Source organism: Poecilia reticulata, chromosome 7 (genome assembly GCF_904066995.2).
Source record: "Poecilia reticulata chromosome 7, P_reticulata-male-v2, whole genome shotgun sequence".
NCBI lineage: Eukaryota > Metazoa > Chordata > Actinopteri > Cyprinodontiformes > Poeciliidae > Poecilia > Poecilia reticulata.
Genome location: NC_088836.1, coordinates 27,588,711 through 27,612,935, shown reverse-complemented (window position 1 = coordinate 27,612,935; position 24,225 = coordinate 27,588,711). Strand labels below are relative to the sequence as shown.

Sequence of the window (24,225 nt, the reverse complement as noted above, 5' to 3'; positions counted from 1 at the left end):
TTAAAAGGTTATTTAAGTGATTTTATATAAATAAACACCTTACCGGGGTATCCATTCATGTCCAGGTCTTGAGCTCCTCTGAGGGAAAACCCGAAGCTAGCAGGAAAAGCACCAGCAGCCCACTGGCCTGCAATCACCTGAGAAGGCTTTTCCCTGAGGCCTTCAGAGTAGCCATTGTAGATGTAGACCAGTCCCCGGCGATCATCGCCTCCGAATGGACAACTTACAGCCACGTCTGCCAAAAAGGTGAAAAATGAGCTCTTCTAATCTGACAAAATGGAATTTTAAACCAAGAGTTTGAATGATAAAAACACAAACTTTACCATGAAATTCTAACTTTTCAGGATAAACAAGTGAACAATGACAGAGCGTGGATGAATCAGCCGTGACATTTCGTGGCCTTGACCCTGCCATTTCCTATAATATGCGGTGGGCGTAATATCCGACTCAGCTCATGTGAGGAAATAAAAGATCATTGTAGGAGCATTCAGTGTTCCTGTCCACATGATGATCTACACAGTTGCTGTTTTTTCCTGAATGTGGCATGAGTCAACATGCTGCATGTCTGCAAGGAGCTCCACTTGCAGGGAGGTGGAAAAAATCAACCCTGCAGAAGATTGTGAGGAAAGCTGAAAGGCTCATTGGAGACTCCGCTGTCATTGGGTAAACCATGTCGTAAAAACAACAGATTTCTGCTTAAAATACTCCAGTTGATGTCATGTACCTCATATTATTGAACCAACTTCATCCAATTTCTTTCCAACTTTATTTATTTTTCCAAAAAAGTCAATGGAAGATTCCAAAGAAAGTGTTTTTTATTACATTACATATAATTAGTTACAATGGAATAGCAAATTAATGGACTTAATGACTTCATGTTATGTTGGGTTTATATTTTGTAATTTCAGATGCTGAGTTCACTCACACTTTGGGAGAATAAAAAAAACACTTTCAGAGAAAACTTTGGTTCAGACCTTATCGTTTGTCAGAGACGTTCTGATCAAATTCAGTGTTCCCCCCAGTGCATTGTAAGCCTGGCGGGCCACCAGGCTTTACTTGTGCCCCCACCAGGCTAAACATTCCTTATTTTTTTAAAAATGTTTCATATTTTAAAACTTCACAGTTTGTTTTCATGTATTAATTTTCCAGTAACATAATTATCAAGTGATATTTTCAAATTTTCTGTCACCTTTAAACATTTTTTAACTCAAAAACACGACGGGTCGCTGGACGAATGTTCAACCGGGCTTAGCACGTTTTCTGGGGTAAACCTTGAAATTACATTATGTAGACAAATCCAAAGCCAAAGAATGCTGATTGTCATTCAAAGCACAGCAAACTCCAGCCAGCAGACGCCAATTAAAGAAGCTAATGTCTCCAGATTAGTTTTTCATTAGAAGTCCCGGCGTCTTAGTCATTGTAGCTCACCAATTACATTAAGCAACATATTTTGGTAACACTTTATTTGAAGGGATGTGCATAAGACTGACATGACACTGTCATAAACATGACATAACATCTGTTATGAACATAAATAAGTCTTTATGAAGGGTTATGACGGTTGTCATGAAGTGTCATTCGGTAAATAACACTTTTAATGCAAAGTTGCTCTAAAAGTTGCATGGAAAGTCCATTAAAATGCCAACTTTGCAAGATTTTGTAACATATTATTTAATGCAAAGTTGGCATTTTAATGGACTTTCCATGCAACTTTTAGAGCAACTTTGCATTAAAAGTGTTATTATTTACCGAACGACACTTCATGACAACTGTCAAACAGTCATAAAGACTCCTTCACGTTCATAACAGATGTTATATCATGTTCATGACAGTGTCATGTCAGTCTTATGCACACCCCTTCAAATAAAGTGTTATCCATATATTCTCTAATGGCCTGTTTGCTACTTGTTACACATTAATCTGCATACATAAATCCAAACATGGTCTCACTAACTTATTGTACATGTTTTGTACTGTAATGGCATCTCGTAGCAAAAGATCTTACAATCTGTAACACGCTTCAATATTTAAGCCATTGTGTTGGTGAGTGCTGAGTACATCACCCACAGGAAGTTGAATTTAAGGTCACCCACCTCATTGTTTGAAAATGCCAGAATGGAGTGATTGCTTTTTCACATTTCACACTTGCTTATTTTCCCAATTTGAAAACTGCTTTTTGAATCGTTTATGGTTGTAAAATATCTTTGATGATGCAAAACAAAAACAGGGGAAATCTGCTGATATTTTTTTATGGTACTGTGCTGCGTCTTCGCCTGAGCTGTTATTTATAGTTCCGCTCTTACCGTTGAAACCATCCTGGTTCAAGTCTCCCAGGGGTGCGATGGTGCTGCCGAATCTCCCAAACAGCTCTTTGCCTGTCAGGCTGGGTTTGGTGATCTCCAGGTGCAACGGGCTGCGCTGCAGGTAAGTGTAGACCCGACCCATCTCTTCCAGACGACCACCAGAGGTTCGGACCATGAACATGGGCGCTCCCACCAACAGATCGACCATCCTGCAAACGTGAAAACAAGACAGACTCTAAAAACTCAAAGCATTAAAGAATCACTTTAGCAGTTAGGAAGTTTCCAGTCTAGACTGGTTTACTCACCCGTCACTGTTGATGTCAGTCGTTGCCAGTGCGTAGCCAAAATATGAGCCCATCTATGAAGGAGGAAAGGGTTGAAATCTCAAAACCTAATGGAAAAAAATTTTTCCAAAATGCATACTACAAGCTCCAGACCTGTTTTTCCACTAGTTTAACAAAAGAAGACCTAAAGAAAATGCAAAAGCTTGATGGATTTTACAGGTTGAGAGTTTATGGGAGTCTTTCCTGTTCAGTTTTACTATTGTATCCTGCAATTCTGAGCCCAAAAACAACATAAAGTCAGACTGGGTCTTTACAGCGAATGAAAGTTTACATTTACTGAGCTGAATTATGTCTGTTTAAGAAGGTCAATGAAATTTCAGTCCCAAACTTAGTTGGCGATTCGCAAAAATAGTCTAAACCTAAACATTTTGTAGCATTACAATCACTGCATTACCTCTACAAAGTATTGTAAATCAGAAATTATTTTTTTCTAAATTAATTCAACGTTTTCCACCTTACCTGCTCACCAGTGAAGTTTCCCAAGGTGGTTAGATCTGAACCGTTCAAAATGGACACCTGCAGCACAGAAAACACACATGGCGAACATTTTTACTGGGTCAAATACAGTTCCTGGAATTTGCTTTAGAAGCAATGTGTCTTTTACTTTCCCCCAATTCTTCACTCCTGACGTGCTATCACTTCAAAAATTTCAATAAAGTATGCTTTGGTTTTCTTACCAAACCATAAAGAAGATTCCCCTTTGGAATGCCGGTAACAAAATCTACAGGGGAAAAAACAAAGATTAGGAAAAAAGCAAAATAACAATCAGCAGGGAAAGAAAGTAACTGCAGATTTATAATACTCACTCAGCAATCACATAAAATATTATTGTACCATATTTGCATTGTTAATTTAATATCACAGCCCACAAAACCCCAGGAATGTGTTAGCTGGATGTACCTTCCACCTGATCACCACTAAATTCCCCAACAGCAACAGAGTAACCTGGAAAACATACAAGACAGACATCAGGGTGAATGTTCACAGCAGAAATCAAAATTAAACCAAAACTTACTGACCACCACTGACCTTGGTAGCTGTCATCATGTGAAGCCTGAATCTGTCTGGTCTGAACTTGACCCTCTACTGCCTGCATGAAATAGCCTGGATAGTAGGCTTTGATGATGTCTTTCTTAGCTGCAGAGATCACCTGGCCTAAAGGTGGAGAGATGAGGAAAACTATGAAGAAGCTGATCTTCTCTACTCTGATTTTTGATGACTGTACAACATAACTAATGTTATCTCTGCGTACCCTGCCAGTAGTAGCTGCCAGGTCCTCCCAGAACCACTCTGCCATCCTGGAAAGACAGTATGTGTTACATGAGAGAGCAAAGCAGAAACGAGAAGAGATGTTAAAAACTAAGATTACCTTTGTAAAGTCAGCACTGAATCCACCCTGACAGTAACCCTGTCCTCCCCGATCGCTCAGTTCTACAACAAGGAAGGGACATTTTTTTATTTTTATTTTGCCCAAGTGTCTGGTTTCACGTAATATTCTATGAAAATTATAAATACATTCACCCAAATCTAAAATAAACCAATTCGAATGAAGGATTTTAAGTGAAGTGACAGTTACCTGTCCGACAGGGAGCATACTCCACAAATTTGGTGAAGTTCTGAAATGAGAGGTAGCAGGTTCCCGTGGCATCAGAATGGGGTTCATCCTTTACAGTCCGCCAGTAGTAAAGAGGGGCGCAAGCCTGGTTACAGTTAGGAAAGACACAGGCAGACATGGCGGGTGTTAGACGCGACGATAAACGGCATTACACACACTATCAATCAATCAATCAAATTTTATTTGTATAGCATATTTCAGCAGCAAGGCATTTCAAAGTGCTTTACATACGGTAATTAAAATAAAAACAGCATGTGACATTGAATAAACAGTGAGAAAGAGATTTTGAAAAAAAAAAAAGATTAAAACATTAAAACCCACATCCCTTTTAGGACTTCAGTTAAAAGTTGTTTAACTGGGATTCTAACCCTCTGGGACTTTAGTCAAAAACACCGTTTGACAAGGACTCCAACCTCTAGGTTTTTAGTTGAACGCGGTCAACTGGGACTCTAAACCCCGAAGGACTTTAGTTAAACGTCGTTTAACTGGGACGTTTTCCGGGGGGCTTTACATCATTAAAATGGAAACAGTGAGAAAGAGAAATAAAAATACATCAAAACCCGCACTCTAACCCTAGTTTAGCCATAAGCAACTCTAAACAAGTGGGTTTTAAGTTGAGATTTGAAGGCACCCAGTGTTTCAGCTGTTTTACAGTTTTCTGGAAGTTTGTTCCAAATTTGTGGTGCATAGAAACTGAATGCTGCTTCTCCTCGTCTGGTTCTGGTTCTGGGGATGCAGAGCAGACCAGAACCAGAAGATCTGAGGGGTCTAGACGGTTGGTACAACAATAACAGATCTTTAAGGTATTGTGGTGCTAAACCGTTCAGTGATTTATAAACTAACATCAGTATTTTAAAGTCTATTCTCCGAGCTACAGGGAGCCAGTGTAGGGACTTTAAAACTGGTGTTATGTGCTCCATCTTCCTGGTTTTAGTGAGAACCCGAGCAGCAGCTTCTGGATCAGCTGCAGCCGTTTGATTGATTTGTTAGTCAGACCTGTGAAGATGCTGTTGCAGTAATCAATGCGGCTAAAGATAAACGCATAGATGAGTTTCTCTAGATCGTGCTGAGACATAAGTCCTCTAATCCTAGAGATGTTCTTCAGGTGATAGAAGGCCGACTTTTGACTGTCTTAATGTGGCTCTGAAGGTTCAGGTCAGAGTCCATCACTACTACCAGGTTTCGGGCCTGATCGCTGGTTTTCAGTTGTAATAACTGAAGCTGTGCATTGATTCTAGTTCGCTCATCTTTAGGTCCAAAGATAATAACTTCAGTTTTGTTTCTGTTCAGCTGGAGAAAGTTTTGGCACATCCACACATTGATCCGTTCTAAGCATGACTCTGATTGGATGGGTTCAGAGTCACCTGGTGACATCGTGATGTAGAGCTGTGTATCATCTGCATAATTGTGGTAGCTAATCCTATGTCCTGTTATAACCTTAGCCAGTGGGAGCATATAAATATTAAAAAGAAGGGGTCCTAGGATTGAACCTTGGGGTACCCCACATGTGACCTTTGACCTCTCTGATGAGAAATTTTCGATTGAAACAAAGATATCCCTGTTCTTTATGTAGGATTCAAACCAGTTGATCACTGGACCGGAGAGTCCGACCCAACTCTCCAGTCGATTCAGTAAAATGTCGTGGTCAACAGTGTCGAAAGCTGTACTGAGGTCCAACAGAACCAGGACTGTGGTTCTCCCACAGTCTGTATTTATATGGATGTATATGGATGTCATTGAACACTTTTACAAGGGCCGTCTCCGTGCTGTGGTGAGCACGAAAACCAGCCTGGAAGGAGTCAAAGCAGTTTGTTATTGTTAGGAAGTTATTTAATCGTTTAAAAACAGCTTTTTCAATAATTTTGCTGATGAATGGGAGGTTGGAGATTGGCCTGTAATTCTGCAGTAGGGATTTGTCCAGATTGTTCTTTTTTTATCAGTGGTTTGATAACTGCTGTTTTCAAAGCCTGGGGGAAAACACCTGAAGAGAGCGATGAGTTTACTATTTGGAACAGATCATTAGCAACAACAGGCAGGACTTTCTTAAAGAAATGTGTGGGTAGGACATCCAGACAGCAGGAACCTGAGCTTAATTGACTTATAATTTCTTTTAGGGTTTTATAATTTAGTAGTTGAAATTTTGTCATTGTTCCTGCATTTGTTTTGTTTGGGTACTGCATTGGCACTGGCTTTGGAGTGGATGTGCAGATTAATCCTCTGATCTTTTGAATTTTCTCTGAAAAGAAACTGGAAAACTTGTTGCAGGCGGCACTATAAATCTAAATAACTCAACGCTTACAGTCGCACATGAAACGGCTGCGATTCTACAACCGGACATCTTTGGAAGGCAGAAGTAGAGCCAAATAGATGGCAAGTCAACAACAAAACACTCGTCGTTTCCAGCAGCCATTATGCAATACATGCAGCAGTAAAACCAGCTGACCCATCGTCTGGAGCTCTGCTTGGGTTGCTAGGAGACGGACTGCGCTTTACATTCGGCAGGTTTTTAAAAAGGATAATTTTCCAGACACCAAAAAACATTAGCTTATTGCTAAAACCAGCCGGGTGGGTTTTTTTAAGCGTTGGGTTGTTTTTAGAAGCAGTAAAAACCCAAATGGAAGTAAAAAGACATAGAAAATATGAATTTTGTAAAATACATTCCCTTTAAGAAAAATTCCTGAAATTTTGATGGTTCCTTCTACTTGGGGTGTGGGACTCCAATTCCTAATTAGGGTGACTTTTGCCTATATTATCTTTCAGAAACCAACATACAGATTTTTATTTGCAAACATTTACAGTCCCCATCACAATAAATCGATACATTTCTCAATAAAATACACTGAAGTTTGAGGACAAAATGTAGAAAAAATGTAGGTTACAAAGCAGTGCAAGAGAGAAACGAAGGTAAAACCTTGATGGAACAAGTGAGAATAAAATGTGACTTAATATAGAGTTTATGTGAAAGGTTAGTTTGAAACCATTTCAATGTAACATGGAGCATTTTGAAGGAAAATATTGTTACATCCCAAACCAGTTGTACTGCTGCACAAAAAAGGCTCAACATGGTCACAATAAGTGAAAAAATTATTGTACTCTTATTTGGTTTGATTTGCTATTGATTCTATTTCAAGCATTTTTTTTTAAGTTTCTTCAAACTGCATGGAGAGGAACAAATTAGGGGAAACAGGGAAGTCGATCTTAATTTTAATAATAACCAGTGTGTAGCAAAATCCAAACCATTAATACTTCACAAAAAAGGGGATCGCCTTACCAAGATTGAGTCACCGTGAGAACGCACTGTGGCGCCAAACCACTGGTGGGACTTGAAATCAACCTGGAGAAGTCTGCCATTGATCGGGGTGCTGCGGTCTCCTGGGGAAACGGATGTAAAGAAAAAGACTCTGAGTTACAGCCGGCTGATAAAACATGCATTCATTCAACTGGTCCCCAGCTATCCTAATCTTCCCTTCCCCTTCCTCGCAGAGACTCCTGAAAACATCTGTGCAATTGGCAGACAGCTGGAAGTTTGATTCCAGCTACATTTTGCTTCCATGCAAAGATTAGCCCAACTGTACGAGAATTTGAAAAGGTGATGTCTGCCAAAACCTCACGGCTCAGGAGCGAGAGCAGGTCCAGATTGGACCGGCCCGTCATGACCCTGCTGACCCGCTGCTCTGTTTGGCCACCTGGCCAGCAAGACTGATCCCGTCTCCCACTTTGACAGCAGCAGGTGATATGACAGATGGTCTCAGGAGTCGGGTTTAAACATGGCTTCATTTGAACACAGATGCTACATCTGTGCAGCAATAAAGCTGGAAATGCAAACAAACTGATTAGGAAAGGAGGACTAAAACCCACCACATGGATCATACCAGCGTACAATCAATCACACATCTGCAGAAGAGCACAGCAGTCTAGTGGGACTGTGGATGTGATGAGAGAAAGGTCTATGCATGTCTGCGTTTAATCTTTCCTTTCAGCCAAAGAGGCAGCCTCGAGCTGAAGATGAAGGTCTGCGCCATCTCTTGGTGGAAACAGCCTTGAGACTGAGGTCCAAAGAAAACATACACACTCTGGCCTGGCTTCCTTGAAGCAACTTACCATTCATCTCTGTTCAGACACACTTCACTCTGCTACTATCTGTTTTCATTTTCAGCGATGTCTCCGTTTCCCTTTTCATTTTTCTTACACCCTCTCACCCAAGCCTCAAAGTCCACATAGCAAAATTGTCTCCATTGCTTGCAGGGTGTGCTCCCGTTGCCTTGATCAAATTATTAAAAATGCTTTTTAATAACCAGGGTACATTTTTCCGTATAATCCCTCCCTGTCTCCGGGTTTTCCTCCTCCTTCATGGACTGATGGCAGCCAGCCCAAACCTCAGAGTTCAGAGCTGATTTACCCGCAACGGGAAGAAACGACATATTGTCTGAAGGTCAGTGAAGCTCTCATGGCAACCTCAGTCGGTGTCATTTTAACGACTAACAAATCAATGTGCTTGTTCTGTGGTCAAACTGAAGACAGCTGGCAAGAATCATGTGAATCCCTCCGAGAGAATAATGAAGGAGATTCAGAGAAGAGTTGATTGCCGAGCACTGCCAATCAGCTGACTGAATGAGGACCAAGTTTTTAAATATCTATGGTTTCAAAAAAACGGCAAACATTTTCTACTGTACCATTCCTACAGCTTGAAACCCTTTAAATTGCAGTCAGGTAAAACACAACCATTAAACATAGAAAAGACTAAGTGTTCATTTATACCAGGCCCGTTCAGTCCGCTTCAATCAAACTCTAGTTCGTTTGCCTGGAAAGTCCGAACTCTGATGGGAACCAAAAAACGAACTCTGGTCCTGCTAGAAATCTAGATTTCGGTTCGATTAAAGTGAACTCTGGCAAGTGAGCGCCAAGCGGACCGGAGACCGCGTCAGAAGAGAAAGCGGACTATAGCGCAGGGCCTTCTGGGTAACTACAAGCAAAACAAATGCATGTGTTTAGAACCAGCATGAGAAATAAGTTGTTGTCTTTCACCAAAGTCAAAAGAGAAATCCTACAACCGCTACTATCCGACGCTGCTCCTGTTGTTTACATTTTATGAAGAAGAAGGTTGCGTTCAGTGTCTTCTTTTCTGAGGTTTTTGTATCATTTCCTTCGGTGGTTCCTGGTGCAGCGCCACCACAGGTGAGGAGGGGAACAGGTTTTTCAAACGTTTGAATCATTTGAGCTGAAAATATAACAAATGTTGCAATTTTCCCCAATCAAACCGAGTCCATCAGGTGTTATGCAGCTTCCCCCCTACTTCTCACCTGTTGCTTTGCACTGCCAGTCAGCTGGCGGATGAGGCCACTCCACTTTTCCTTCACTTACAAGTAAGTCAAATTTGGCTCTTTAGAAATATTTCCAACTCCAAGAAATCTCTACTGCGATTATCTGTAAACTAAAGGCTGTAGCAATGTTCAATTTTTATCATATTTTAAGCAGCGGTAGAAGTAATTGTTGAACTTCTGTTAGTTTTACACAAACTAATCTTAGTATAATATCCTGAGACGGACCTAGGCCTGGACACAAACCATTGTCATCTGATCAGAATATCTCCTTCTTTGTTTATGTGAGGCTGGTTAATGCAATGTGCTGATGTGACATGGTGCCAGGCCCAGTCTCTCCCAGGACCGGTGCAGGACTCAGGGGGGTCTGGAGCGCATCTATACATTCATACTCCACTTTGAGCCGTTTGTGAGTGGATAGAGCCATTAGGGGAGTTAGAGCCTCTCGTTGTAAGGGTGTGTATTTCTGTGTTTGTCAGTGAGGTGGAAGACAAATGGTCAAATTCACTCAACACATCAGCTGGCCCTGTGGGAGTACCAAGAGAAGGGGAGGTGGACGGACCAGAGCGGGGGGGCTCTGGTTTCTCCCTCTGTCCCCTCCCTCCAATCCTGCATTTACCCTCTAACAACCTCTCTTCTGCCCTCAGTCCCCTCTTCTCACAGATTCACGGACAGGCTCTTATCTCCATGGAAGAGGAAGTGAATGGGTGGGAGCTTCGGACCACTTTGACCTAATTAGTTGAGCTAATTAAGAGGCTCTGTGGCCTGTAGGTCAGAGCTCAAACACACTAAGGTAGACAGGAACCTCCAGCAATATTTTTTATAGACACAGGACAGACAAAGGAAGACACTTTTTAAAACCAATTGCAGAAATACATTGAGAAATGGGCCGATTATCAGCTTACCGAGTCAAATGTTTTTATTGCACTGCAAAAACACAAAATCTCACCACGTATTTTCATCTACTTTCTAGTTCAAATATAGTACTTCACTTTAGATGAGACAAAACCACCTTTCAAGTAACTTTTTAGCAAGATATATGAGCTTGGTTTAAGTAAATAATTCCTCAATATTGATTTAAAAACTACAAGTTCCACTGGCAGATTATTTCACTTATATGATCAAAAAATATCTTGTTATACGAGACATAATCTGCCAGTGGAGCTTCTACTTTTTAAACCAATATTAAGGAATTACTGATTTAAAACAAGCTCCCATATCCTACTAAAAAGTCACTTGAAAGTTAGCTTTGTATCATTTCCAGTGAACTAAGATTGAATTAGAAAGCAGACAATATTGGTAAATCTTGTGTTTTTGCATGAGTGAACTCAACACATGTAAGTGAAAATGTCACACTTCAACAAGGAAGTTGATACTGTGGGAAAAAATTCAAAGTCGGCTATTTTTAATGTCAGAGAGGTAAAATTGTAAGTCACAGGAAGCACATAAGTTATTTATGACATGTCAGTTCATGCCAAGACACAGCTGTGGTTAATTCACGCTGTGAGAGAGAGAGAGAGCAAGACTTTAACCAAATAACAGGAAGACAAAGTTTCTCTCATGTATTCTTTTGAGCATCATTAAACATGCTAGATTTGGAAATATCTGCAGCCTTTTGGGAATCCCAGGGTGAAGGCAAGAGTTCAAACTCTAAGACTCCTGTTTTAGTAATGCTAACCTCGCTAACCAGGCTAATTGCTAAAAAGATGCCACTCACAACTCCTGCTGCTTCTTGGCAGAAATCCTAAAATATGTTTTGAATACATTCCTGTTTATTATTATTTTAAACAGAACCCAGAACTGGCTAAACGTGGACTTGGCAAGTCGAAGCTTTACAAAAATTGGAAAAACTGGCCACAAAATCACTCAATGTTTACAGCCATTGCTACCAAAGGCAGTGCAGTGAATGAGTAGCAGCAGAGGATGTCATAAGTGTAACAGCTGTTTGTCATAGACACATTTCCATGCAGATATCCATGTACTGAACGCTGTACGACAGTTCATGCAATGCTCCAGATGTTAGAGCTGGCTCTGGGAGTGTAATCTGCTCCTTCAAAGTCTTTTGAAAATATGAAGGACACTCCGACAGCCCAGGGGACCGACCTCGACTCTGAGGCCCCCCTGCTTGAGCATGACATCACTCCCTGTGGTCTTTGGCCAGCACCCATGGATGCACATGCAAGGAGAACTGGAAAAGTCCTGGAGCATTCAGTAAAAGATTTTTTTTCAGCCTATGAAACAGAGGAATTTTGCTCCCTCTAATACTTTATGCTAAGTGAATGATATTTCTAAGAAAACAGCCCGAGTTTGATGCAGGAGCTGCCATTTTAGGGGTTTCATGCTTTCTTTGTTTTGCCAAGTTGTGCAAAAAGGGGCTGATGGAGACTCTGTCAACAAAGTGAAACATGAATCCAGTCATTCGACAGCCTCCTGGACTTCCTCAAGTTGTGCCCAACCACTTAACCTAATTTTGACTGAGCAGGAACCTCTTTTGTGATGTCTGCCAGCTTCACCTGTCTTATAAACAGGATATTTCTTTCTTTGTTCTACTTGTTTACTGGTTGCTTATCTCAGTTTAAATCGTCGCGCAAGACGACACAAACATGACCTGAAGGAAGGAGGAAGTATCGCACAGAAAACACTTTTCAGCGCCCCATTGTAGTGTTTGCAGATGCTGCAAACACCATAATCACAAGACAATCAGACATTAGGAACAAATAAAGACAACAAAGTTTAGTGGAGTGAGAGATTGACATACAGAGGAGATGATCTGATGACCGAAAGAGTGAAGAGAAATGTCAGAAAAGTTCAGGTAATCTCCAGTGTTCATTTTCCAAAGAAGTGAAATTTCTATGCAATTTAAAAATATATTTCCTAACAATTAATCTTCTCAAATACTACAACCAAGGGTTTTGTATATCAGGAAACAAGAACAATGATGTGGAGATTATATCTAACCTCAAGTAAACGAAAGCACACGACAGATTATAAATAATTCCTTCCTTATTCATTAAACAAAAGTAAGGTCAAAAATGTAAATCCTTGAAAAAAAAAAAAAAAAAAAACTTTACAGCAGCTGTTTTGCAGCATCCCTGCACAGTGCTGGCTTTAAACATGAACAACACCTTTACAGATGTAATGTAGCAAATATTTTTCACTTTTTCCTTTTAACAAGTCAAATTCTGTCTGAGAAGAATTGTGATTTGGGCAGCTTTCAGAAATTTCACATTTAAGCTAAGTCTACACTAACTGCACTAAAAATGTGGCATTGAAGCTACAAAATGAAGCAAAATGCACAGAGAAAAAAGTATTTTGCTTTTATTTGTAGCTCTTAAAAGAAAAGTTGCACTGTGCAAAGATTGGTATTAGCTGGTCAGGGCTCTAATTGGTGCAGCGGTGCTCCACATGGACAAAAAAACAAGTATGGCGTTTTAACGGCTTGCAAACTCACAAATGAATAAACCACAACACTTCTGGAAAAATGTCCCTTTGGACTACAAGTGGAGGTGTTTGGCTAGGTGTCAATCTACCACTGAGGGACCAAGAACTCCTGAGTCGACCATATGTGGCAAACTGCAGCAGAAAAACCACCACAGACTGGTGGAAAAGGATAAGAATCAAGATGCTACAGTGGTCCAGTCAAAGCCCGGACAACAACCAGATTTAAGCGTTTTGTTGGGATATTTAGAGAGTTGTGCAAGAATGATTATCTGAAAGACTTTGAACTAAAGATTTCCCAGCAAACATGTCAAATTGAGCCAACGTTGTAGAGAAATAGTTACCGTCGTCTCAAAAGCTGCTTCGCTGAGGGGTGTGCTTACTTTATCACACATAGCTTTTCTTTGTTTGGTACACATTGACAAAGGGGAAACTGTTGTGTCCTTTTGTAAACTTGAGGTTAGACTTGAATCATTTAATAGCCTAAGAAGAACCAGATGAGCTTCATTACATCCTCATGCATAAAACTCTCCTGCTGAACGACTGTACATTAAACCTGGTTCTTGCATGTGTAGCAGTCATAAATCTTACCTTCTGGATCGAATTCAATGGTGTGACAGTTCGATTGGCCGACGCTCCACGGACAGTAGAACACAGACCCTCCCTCAGTAACGTTCATCTGGCTCGTGTTGGCCTTCGGGGCTCCAATAACCACACTCGCACTGTGAGGAGGGGAGAGAAACACATTGGAAGTTTTTCCTCTTTTTCTTGGTTTAAACGTTAAAACTAACAAATCCCAACCGTTATAAATGTGACATTAAGCCATTATTCAGCTCCGCTGCTCTCAGTCTGGTGTCTATTTACAGTCGCGCCTTCAGGCATATCCACTGAAAACAGCTTGCAAATTTTACTACTCACAGATTGGTGTTTTTTTTCCCCCCCACATGCAGAACATTTTAACAGGTTGCAGCTCTGTTTTTGCATATCCCACCCGGTTGATGCGATGGAAACTGTTGCCATCACATGTGCACATGTGACGCTCACATTAACTTCCCTCATACTTTGTCAGATGCACAAGGAGAAACACTTGCATGGTCACACATTCTCCTGGGAGGCCATGATTCAATAGGAAAACAAGAGAGCAGACACGCTAAGTGGAGTCACACTCTTGTTTCTACAGCTGGGATGCTAAACGACTGTATCCTTTCAGTTCTACCGTACGAAGAGAAGAACCAACCACTTCAACATACTGAGAGAATAGTGGGACCTAGAGGTGAGCCCAGGAGTAATAACCATCCTGGACGGACTTCAGAGGTAAGAGTGATTAAGAAAAGTTAGTGATGACATGTTAATGGATTCAGTCAAGATTTGTGCCGGGATAAAAGTGAACAAAGAAGTACAGATAATACGTCTTAAGTGGATACTTCAGCCCTGACCTCATCACAAATACACTTGACCCAACAAGTACCAGACCCAGTTACAGTTGTTTCCATGTGGGCAGCAGAGGGAAAGGACCACTGGGACCAGACAATGTCTAGGGTGCTTAAAAACAGGAAGAGCCCACCCATTCCTGCTCTGGATCCTCCAATAGTATACAAACGTTTACATTTTGGCTAAACTTAGCATCCTCTCCCCGAGGGCAACACTCATCTGAATGAAACAGCATGAAAACTCTGCTCAATAATTCACCAATATTAGTCCCACTTAAACCATTACAAAACAATCATACAAGGTTATCAGAACAGTCCAACAAGGAGGCCAAACTCTCAAAGCATTTCTAACTTAATGCTTTTGAAGAGACAACCTTTGGGAGAAAAAAAGCAGAAACTACAGAACAATGACGGAGCAACATGTGAAGCAGGAAGTCCTATTTTTGTACTGAGCAAGAAAAAAGACACAAATTACTTTATTTATAACCACTAATCCAAGCGTGTGTATCCCAGTGGAGTTGCCCAGCTCTGAATTACAGCAAGTTCTTTTCACATTTTATTAAAGCTACACACGTCAGTGTGTTTTGGGATTTATTTTATGTGACAAACCAACAAAGAGCAGTGCATAAATATGATGCCAAATGAGAATGGAACATCCTTACTTTCTATAATGTCACTGAATAAAATCTAGAGCAATCCATCTTTAAAAATCACCTAATTAGCAAAAATTAACTTGATCCAAGTCATCATTAATATTATGCTCAATCCATCTCAAGAGTATGGTGATTGTAGTAAAACACAAACCAGACACAAAAGATCGATAAATACAGAACAAACCAGGAATAAAACCTTTCGTAATCTCTGGGATATTATCTAATAATGCTCTCTGTCCAATGAGAATAGGGGAAATTAAATACTAGATGTGCAAAGCTGGTGGCGACACACCCCAACAAGCTAGCAGCTGTAATTGTTGGAGTTGGTTTTTCTACAACAGGGGTGTCAAACTCATTTTCATTTTGGGCTGCATCAAAAATCTGAATGTATTTAAAGGGCCGGTTGTGCCAGAATGTATTTATAAAACCAATTAAACTGTTAAAATATTAATAGCTGTAATTTTATACTGACAATTTAGGAATATTCACGCTAATATATGATGTTAAATGTGACTTTTTATTACCCCCCATTTCAAACGCAGACTACAACTTGACATGAAGTAAGGCTTATGCAGCTCAATGTCTTTGACCAATTTGAGAACATTTGCAGTAAAATCTGAAAAATTGGAGATTGGTTGGTTTTGAGTGACTTCTGCAGATTTGTGAAAAACAGAAAGGACTTTTTGATGCAACTTGTAGCCTAGAGGGCCACATAAAAAGCAGCGGCGAGCCAGATTTGGCCCCCGGGCCTCGAGTTTGACACGCGTTCTACAACATATCTATCATTTGAACACGAATGTACAGCACATTTTTTTATTTCTTAAATGATTGCAAACCATAAAGCAGTGGGATATATTTTAAACCGCCTTTAAATTTTTTTATTGAAATTTCAGAACAAGTATTTACACCCGTCACCTGCAAACCAGCCTAATCTATTTAAGGAAAACATACAATCACACCAACTCTGTTTCATGCAGCCTTTAGAGAGTTTACTAGAGCAAACAGCACAACTATGCAACTCATAACAACAGGGTCAGTGGACATTACAAGTTAAAACATTTTGTGTTAAATTAGATAAAGAAAACATAGAAAAAACATCAAAATACCAAAAAGTACATCATGCATCAACCAGAAAGTTTGGAGTTAATGAAAGTTTATTTTGCTTCCTTTGCTGCATGCAGATGTAAAAAATAGAAATACCACCTTGTTCTCACACACAAACAAACAGACTGATATCAATCTGAAAGTTCTGCAAATGAGGTTGAATTAGCACTTAATGGGCTCTTATCTGGAGAGGATCTAACTTTTTCAAACGTTCTCCCACCCAGCATACCTTTTCTGATTGTTGTGAGCTTAAACTTTGGCTTTTGTTTTTGCTTGCATTTAATAAACCGCTGGCATTCTGCATTATAAATCCCTTCGTGGGAGAAAGGGTCTTGAGATTGGCATGTAAAATTATTCAATTAGGTGTGGGGACAAGCCGTACTCACTCGAGTTGATCCTGCAGTGCCGACGGTCAGGTTGGACAAAAGAAACCCGTTCAGGCAGACGTCGCTCAGCATGCATTTGAAAAGCAATCTGTTTAGAAGAATGCATTGCAAGCTATGGAGAGAAGCTACTCTGTTTACTCACAGGCAAGGATTTTAATTTCAATTTAGTCTCCGAACCCAACTAATTACCCTTTTAGAGAGTCTAGATATCCAAGCAATGTTCTGGTAGCAAAGCGGCTAAAGAAGAAAAGAATTTGCAGCTTTATCCGTTTTATCAGCCGTCACCCAGAGGCCGCTAATGATCTCCACCACCCAACTAACAATTAAGCATTCATTAAGCTACTGTAAATAATTCTGAATGCAAGTCAGGAATGTGTAAACAACTTGACTGTAGCCGTCTCATTAAAGGGTCAAGCAATCTGGTGATACTCTACTAAAAAATAAATAAATAAAAGTCTTCCTGCACTGTAATTGCCAGACTGTAACCACTATTTTATGTGGGGTTGCAAAATTAAGGCTGATGCAAAGTGCTGGAACTCGCTGATGTGACATTATAGTGTGCAGCCATGGCTAATACGGTTTATGATGAGGTTACAGGCTGAGGTTGTCAACAGGCAAATTCCACACACCCTCCTATTTGAGACCAGCACCCCCTTTCCATTCCACATTTAATTGTCTTCCACCCAGCTGCAAAGGCTGATGTCACTTCAACACCATTATAACAGCTTTAAGGGAGAAATAAGGGGGAAAGAATCTAAATCACATTTGTTAGGCCTTCCAGTGTCGGCTGGAGTCACCATCTGCAGCCATAAACAAGGCTTAACAAATGCTGTGGCACATATGTGAAGGAAGAAGGCGGGTGGTGAAAGCGCTCGTGGCCTTCAAAACTCACCATCACCTTAATAAAATGTGGCCTGCGACTCGTGGGACTTGCACTGAGCTATCAACACTTACTTAAGAAATGGAGTGGCTCCATATCAGCAAAAACAAGGGAAGTGCAGAGACCTGATCCGAGCCAGGTTCCAGCTCCCGAGTCATCAAAAATGACGAGAGCCGTAGTCCTGCTTGGAGACCAGAGCTGTAACCAGCGCTTTCTGGCTTATTTTTAGGTGGAAACATAAAAATAACCAACGTTCTGGTAGCAAAACATTTTTCTTTTTTTACTGTAGATACAAGACTGATTCTGTTAAACAGGAGAAAGTATTTTAACCCTTGATTTTCTGTTATCCTGTTATTTAAAGTTTGTTTTTTCCTTTAATTTTAAAATAAAATATTTTTTATCTAACATTTCTACATATTAGACAATATAATATTTTTCATGAATATACTGGGCGATAAAAAAAATCTGATTGTTTTTTCATACCAGATGCAATAGTCAATTTTTTTTCTTTTTTTTTTAATGGAGAAATGACAAATGACAGGGCTGCACAGTGGCGCAGTTGGTAGAGCTGTTGCCTTGGGTTTGATTCCCGGCCCCGGTCTTTCTGCATGGAGTTTGCATGTTCTCCCTGTGCATGCGTGGGTTTTTTCTGGGTACTCCGGTTTCCTCCCACAGTCCAAAAACATGACTGTCAGGTTAATTGGCCTCTCCAAATTGTCCCTAGGTGTGTGTGTGTGTGTGTGTGTGTGCATGGTTGTGTGTCTCTGTGTTGCCCTGCGACAGACTGGCAACCTGTCCAGGGTGTTTCCCGCCTCTCGCCTGGAACGTAAGCTGGAGATGGGCACCAGCAACCCTCCCGACCCCACTGAGGGACAAGGGTGTAAAGAAAATGGATGGATGGATGGATGGATGGATGGATGGATGGATGGATGGATGGATGGATGGATGGATGGATGGATGGATGGATGGATGGATGGATGGATGGATGGATGACAAATGACAGAAAATATTGGAAAAGTGGCTTTTATTTCAGTCATCTCTTCTGTGAGTTGCATGAAGGAATATTGGAGCAGAAAAAAGACGCAATTTGACCAAACAAAATTGTGTTTGTTACGATAAAAAGGTTGTTGTCTTAATGAGAAAAACGTTTTGGTTTCTTCAAAATAGACACTGTAGTTTACACAATTAATAATTTGTTACTGGTGCTTTGAAAGATTAAGTATTTCTTTTAAATAATATCTGTAAAATGCATACCAAAGAATAAACTTTAAAAGATGCTCAAAATTACACATTTTAATTTTTCCTCATTAAAATTTCAAAATACTAAATTGTATAGTTGACCTAAAACAAAGGTCCAAATAAATAGAAGCTGACAGCCCAATGGAAACCCAAAGAGTGCATTGGTGAAGAACAAATTAAATCTTCAAAAACCAGAATCAAAATCAATTGATCAAATAAATTTTTTTGGTTTTTCACAATTTATTGCCCAGACCTGTATTGGAGAATATTGGAGCAATTTATGCAATATATTAAGAAAAAAAGAGAGAACAGGTGGAGGAATGAGAGTCGGCTGTAGTAAGACAAAGTGCATGTCTGTGAATGAGACGAAGCCAGCTGGAAGAGAGGGACTTCAAGTATTTACAGCATCGACCGTCCAGGAAAACAGGATAGTGTGATGAAGAGAGTCCAGACAGGGTGGAACGGAGGGATACAAGTTTCAGGAGCAATTTGTGATGAAGGACGGGCAGAAAATGCTTAAGGAAAGATTTACAAGACAGTAGTAAGACCAGCTTGTATGGGCTGGAGACAGAAGCACTGGAAAAAAAAGACAGGAGTGTCTGAAGATGCTGAGGTTGGACAGGATTAAGAATGAGGTCAGCACAGGTTGAGCGATGGGGAGATAAAGTTAGACTGAGATGTTCGAGACGCAGCTGCCAGGAAAAAGACAAAGAGGAGATATATGGACACATAGAGAGGACATGGAGGTAGATGGAGGACAGAGGAAGAAGAAGACGGTCAGGTGGAGGAGGATGAATCGCTGCGGCGACCTCTGAAAATGAAAACAGCTGAAAAATAAGCAAACAATTTAACCAATAATAAATCAAAAAAATCTTCTCCGGTCAGTAAACGTGCCATTCCCAGGCGAGTTTGAATCCTAATTAACTTCAAATCGTCTGTTCTTAAATGGGATTTATTTTGAAATATTGGCAACTTTTTGGAATCGGATGGTTACTGTAAAGGCGTCAGTCAGGAAACACACATGAAGTCAGCTTTTTGCAGCTGGTGATGTCGACTACGTTAATCTGTAAAGACAGTTTAGAAAATGCCAATTTTAAATTATTTTATTTTTTATTTAAAATAATAAACCCCATTTTTAAGGTGAATACTTTCTTCAGTGTTTCTGCAAGTTTTATTTCAGTTCAAAGTTTATGTTTGAATCTGTGAGATTTTCCATAGCTTACTTTTAGTTACTTTAGGTCATTCATTCCATCTTTTATTTCTCCTTTTTTATTGTATTTTTGTTCCTTTTTTACTGAGAAATGTTCTTTTTTTTAAGTGTGTTGCAGTTATGGCTGAGGGGAGCTATCTAGTTGTTGATGGTTTACAGCAGGAAAGCCAGATAAAATATATAGAATGCTATAAATTACAGCTGTTAAAGGTGACCTATTACGCTTTATTGAGCAGATGTGCAATTGTACAACCATACATCTTTGAAAAGTAGAAGTGGATCCTCCTGCACAACCATTAAGGATGCAGCAAGTGGTTTCTGAATGGTAAACCAACAACAAAACCCTTCTCTGATCAAGTAGCGAATGTAGCAGTAAAATCAGCTGACCAAATGTGACCGAACTCCACTGTGGTTGCTAGGCGTTACCTGGCAACCACAGTGGAGGTTGCTAGGCGGTCACATTCCACAAAGCACTGGAATATGACGTAATTTTTTAAATGGCTCTTTTTCCAAAACACATTATCTTATTGCCAAAAAAAACATTTAGGCATTTTTTTTTATCACTTCAACTGTTTTTAGCAGCAGTAGAGACCCAAATGGGAGTTTAAAAACGTGTAAAATGAGATTTTTGCAATTTTCTTTCCATTTTTAATCTGAAATTAAAATCAAGTAACATCAGATCAAAGCGTTACGAAAACTTGAGATCACAAATCTATAACCAGCTCATCTATTTCTGCCATTTATTATTTAGAGCATGACTAACTCAGACTCAGCTGAATGACTGACAAAAGAAACTCAAGTGCATGATGACTTGTTCTAGACAGCATGGAGCCATATGAGCGGCCCCGTGTCTTCCTCTCAGAGCCAAGGCCAGACAGAAGCCGTGCGAGTCCTTATTCTGCCATATGGACGGTCGTCCCCTCACATACACACACGCCTACACTAAAGTATAGGAGCATGGAGATGATGAGAGAAGCAGTGTCTGCTGGGATGCCGTGTGCTGACTACAGACCGTCTACTGTGCTAAACTGCAGCCACATTTTTCATTCACCGTCACATGGAGCTGGAATTTTGAGCCACAACAGCAGCATAAAAGAGATCTGCATGTTCCCTTGAAAGCCTGGGGCAAGAAGTGTCCAAAAACGTATAGACCTTCCTACAGCCAAGGACGGACTTACAAAGAAGCCGATTCAACGCTGATAAGATAAACAGTCCACTGTGTGGAGGATCTGAACCCAGATCAGAGCAAAAAAGAAATCTAGTTTCCTCAGTATTCTCTGAAGGATAATGCAGTTAAGCAACAGGTGGCCTGGAAATTACTAGCGGTGCTATCTAAGGCATGCACACCCTGCTGTTTATTGTCGCGCAGGAACAATCTGACGACTTCTAGACAAAATTTTAAATAACTGCTCAAACTTTCACACAACTCAGCAGGTTGGGGAGTCTCCAATCTGTTAAATGAATTAGCAAGTTCACACCAAAAAGATTTAGCCATCTTTAGTTTTTCTTTCACCCAGAATCTTTAATTGAGGAGCAATTAGCTCACTTCCTGCCAAGTCACAGCTGCGAACATATTTCAAAAGAGGCACGTAAGAAATGTAAGCCATCTTGTTACTTTTGTAAAACATCAGAATATCTTGTAGTCGTAGGGAAGACAAAGTTTCCAACCCCCCTCAGCAACAATTACCACCCAATCCTCCCCTCCTCCAGGTTCTCCTGCAGGGGGTTTTTAACAGCCTGGTGGTTCACACCTCTCCACAATGGCCACATCAGGGGGTCCAATGCTCTCACCTCAGGATAGAGAAGCTGTTGTCTAAAGGGAAAAATGGTGATGAAGGGGGTTGCAGCTGTCTGAGGGCTAATGTCCAACCCAAGCCAGAACTTCAGGCCCTTCCCACACAAACAGCTTCCTGCAAAAGTATTCACACTTCTTGAACTTTTGAGCAATTTGCCATAACATGACTGCAAACTTCAATCCTGATCCATTGCATTAGGATTTTAGATCATAACATAAAACACAAAGTAGTGAAAAGGAAGGACAATTATATGTAGCTCAGAAAATAATTACAAATAAAGATTGGGAAGGGGTTGTATTCTGCACCTCTCTTACTCTGATACCCCTGAAGTAAATGTAGAGAACATGTGTCAAACTCAAGGCCCGAGGGCCAAAACAGGACCACAATAAACTCCTATAGGGCCACATAAATAAAACCTTTAAGATGATATTTGTGTGCTTAAATATTATTTTATCAATCAAATCAAAGCAGTTTTTACATATTACCAAAATGCATCAATGTGAAACGATGTACTCATTGAATGGAGAGGCAGCTTTTAAGAGTATGTCCCAACTGCAAACCTACCAAGACCTGGTCATCTACCTAAACTGAGAAGCTGGACAATGAAAGCGGTAATCAGCAGCCAAGAGGTCAATGGTAATTCTAGAGCTGCTGCATAGAGTCACATAGTATCAGATAGAATACGTTTTGCATGGCAAAAACTGCTAAAAACACTAGAAGTCTTTTTTGAGGTTTTCCATAAGCAGTGTGGACGATGGCAATGAGTTGAATCTGTAATGAGGCTGAACTGAAGGTTCATCTTCCAGCCATGAAAGCAACTAAAAAGAAACTGGAAATCAGAAATACTTGAAAATTCCTGTTTTCAGATGCATTCCATATAAACTGACTAAAATTGAGTTTTGTTTTGGGGTTTTTTTGCCAAAAGCAAGGGGGAAAAATTATGACTGAAGCCACAATTGCAGCCAAAGGCCATTCAATAAACATCATTTTCTCTTACTTCTTACCAGAATTCCTTAAAGTTTATTGCTCTAAAGTGTCAAAATGTGAAAAGTTCAGTGGGTTTGAATTCTTTTGCAAAGCACTGCACAGAGAAACACAAACCCACATGCCATTTTAAAAAGCCTTCTTTCTTAACTTTGCTGACTACACACAGGCTGACGTCATGCACTGTACTGGTTGCCATATAAAGGATAGCCCTTCATCAGATTACCAGTGATGTGAGTCATTTGTGTGAGCGCAGGAGGCCAGAGTTAAAACAAACCAGCCCCACAGGCAGACACAGATTTAATCCAGCAAAGCATGAGTCAGGACGACCCCAACCCACAGCCAAATCCATTCCCCAGTAGATATGACTGGGCATTCCCCAAGCAATGCAGCAGAAGGTTCAGATGCCCTTTAAGCACATCATCACCATCATCAACTAAACTGACATCTTTATAAGTGAAAAAAACCACATCCTGTAATACAGAAACTCTTAAGGCATTATTAAATCGCACAAAATGTTCCCAACCACCAGCCTGTTGCCAATGGATGCACATAATGTTCAATAAAGAGCATTCCGGCTGCTTATTAGAAGGCTAGTATGTATTAAGAACAAACAGTCATTGCAAGACCTCCTCTGAAAGACAATAGTAAACAATTTCAGAGAGACAAAGACTCTCTTTGTCTGCACGCAACAAGGACCTGGATGAAGAAAAACTTGGCAATCCAAATATACAAGCTGTGCTCCTGCAGCTCAAACATCCACTGGTTTGATTTAGAAAAAGACCCAAAGAAAGAGACACCAGAGAAAACAATAAAGTTGGAGTCGATGTTGCAAAAAGAAAGGCTTTAAAAACGACAAGAAAAATGGCAGCAGATTTAGCAGCCAAGGGAGTCCTTGATCCAAAGTCAATATTAGCTCAATTCTAATCCTATTTGAGAGGGTAACCTCTCGAAGTTCCAAATGTGGTCAGTCAGAGCTCTGTTTACACTAGTCATGGTATCTGCTTCAGTTTCAAATTGCCCCTTGGCTAATTCCTACCATTTAATACCCAAACTTTGCCATTTTTCCCTTCCCACTTCCATCTCCATAAATGTAAACAAATTAATTTGTAGCCATGACGTTGTGCAGTAACTCTGTGACCTCTAGGTAGTGGATGTCACGCAATGTGGTCTTGAAACCACATTTCCTTACCGTATCAATATTAGTAACAATAAAAACACTGACAAAAGGTTTTTTTAAGCACTCGCACTATAAAAATCTGTATTATGCTCATAGTCATCTGCAAGACCCCATCAAGAGTTTGATTGGTGCTCTACTTTGGTATCATATATTCTCATAAGTGTTCCACAAAAATCCACAATATCACTCATCTTTTCTGAAAATAATATAGAATTAAATAAATTACAATTAGATATGATTAAAAACAGACCGACGTACAAAACCAGGACAGTCACGCTATCAATTCCTTAATAGCAATCTTTTTATCTAAGAAAAACTTTTGGTTTTTCTTAGATAAAAATGTAT

At 40.2% G+C, this 24,225-nt stretch overlaps 1 protein-coding gene across 1 annotated transcript in view; it reads right to left on the bottom strand.

Annotated features, from left to right (window-relative positions):
• itga5 (integrin, alpha 5 (fibronectin receptor, alpha polypeptide)) overlaps positions 1 to 24,225 on the bottom strand; it is a 52,669-nt gene that overhangs the window by 23,204 nt on the left and 5,240 nt on the right. The window contains exons 2-13 of the mRNA XM_081609231.1: positions 13,610 to 13,740; positions 7,534 to 7,634; positions 4,224 to 4,347; positions 4,017 to 4,078; positions 3,900 to 3,945; positions 3,677 to 3,802; positions 3,548 to 3,592; positions 3,325 to 3,368; positions 3,107 to 3,163; positions 2,609 to 2,661; positions 2,304 to 2,512; positions 44 to 235 (exon numbers count right to left, since the gene is read on the bottom strand). Coding sequence (XP_081465357.1) covers positions 44 to 235; positions 2,304 to 2,512; positions 2,609 to 2,661; positions 3,107 to 3,163; positions 3,325 to 3,368; positions 3,548 to 3,592; positions 3,677 to 3,802; positions 3,900 to 3,945; positions 4,017 to 4,078; positions 4,224 to 4,347; positions 7,534 to 7,634; positions 13,610 to 13,740 — 1,190 coding nt within the window. The remainder of the gene's footprint in view (positions 1 to 43; positions 236 to 2,303; positions 2,513 to 2,608; positions 2,662 to 3,106; positions 3,164 to 3,324; positions 3,369 to 3,547; positions 3,593 to 3,676; positions 3,803 to 3,899; positions 3,946 to 4,016; positions 4,079 to 4,223; positions 4,348 to 7,533; positions 7,635 to 13,609; positions 13,741 to 24,225) is intronic.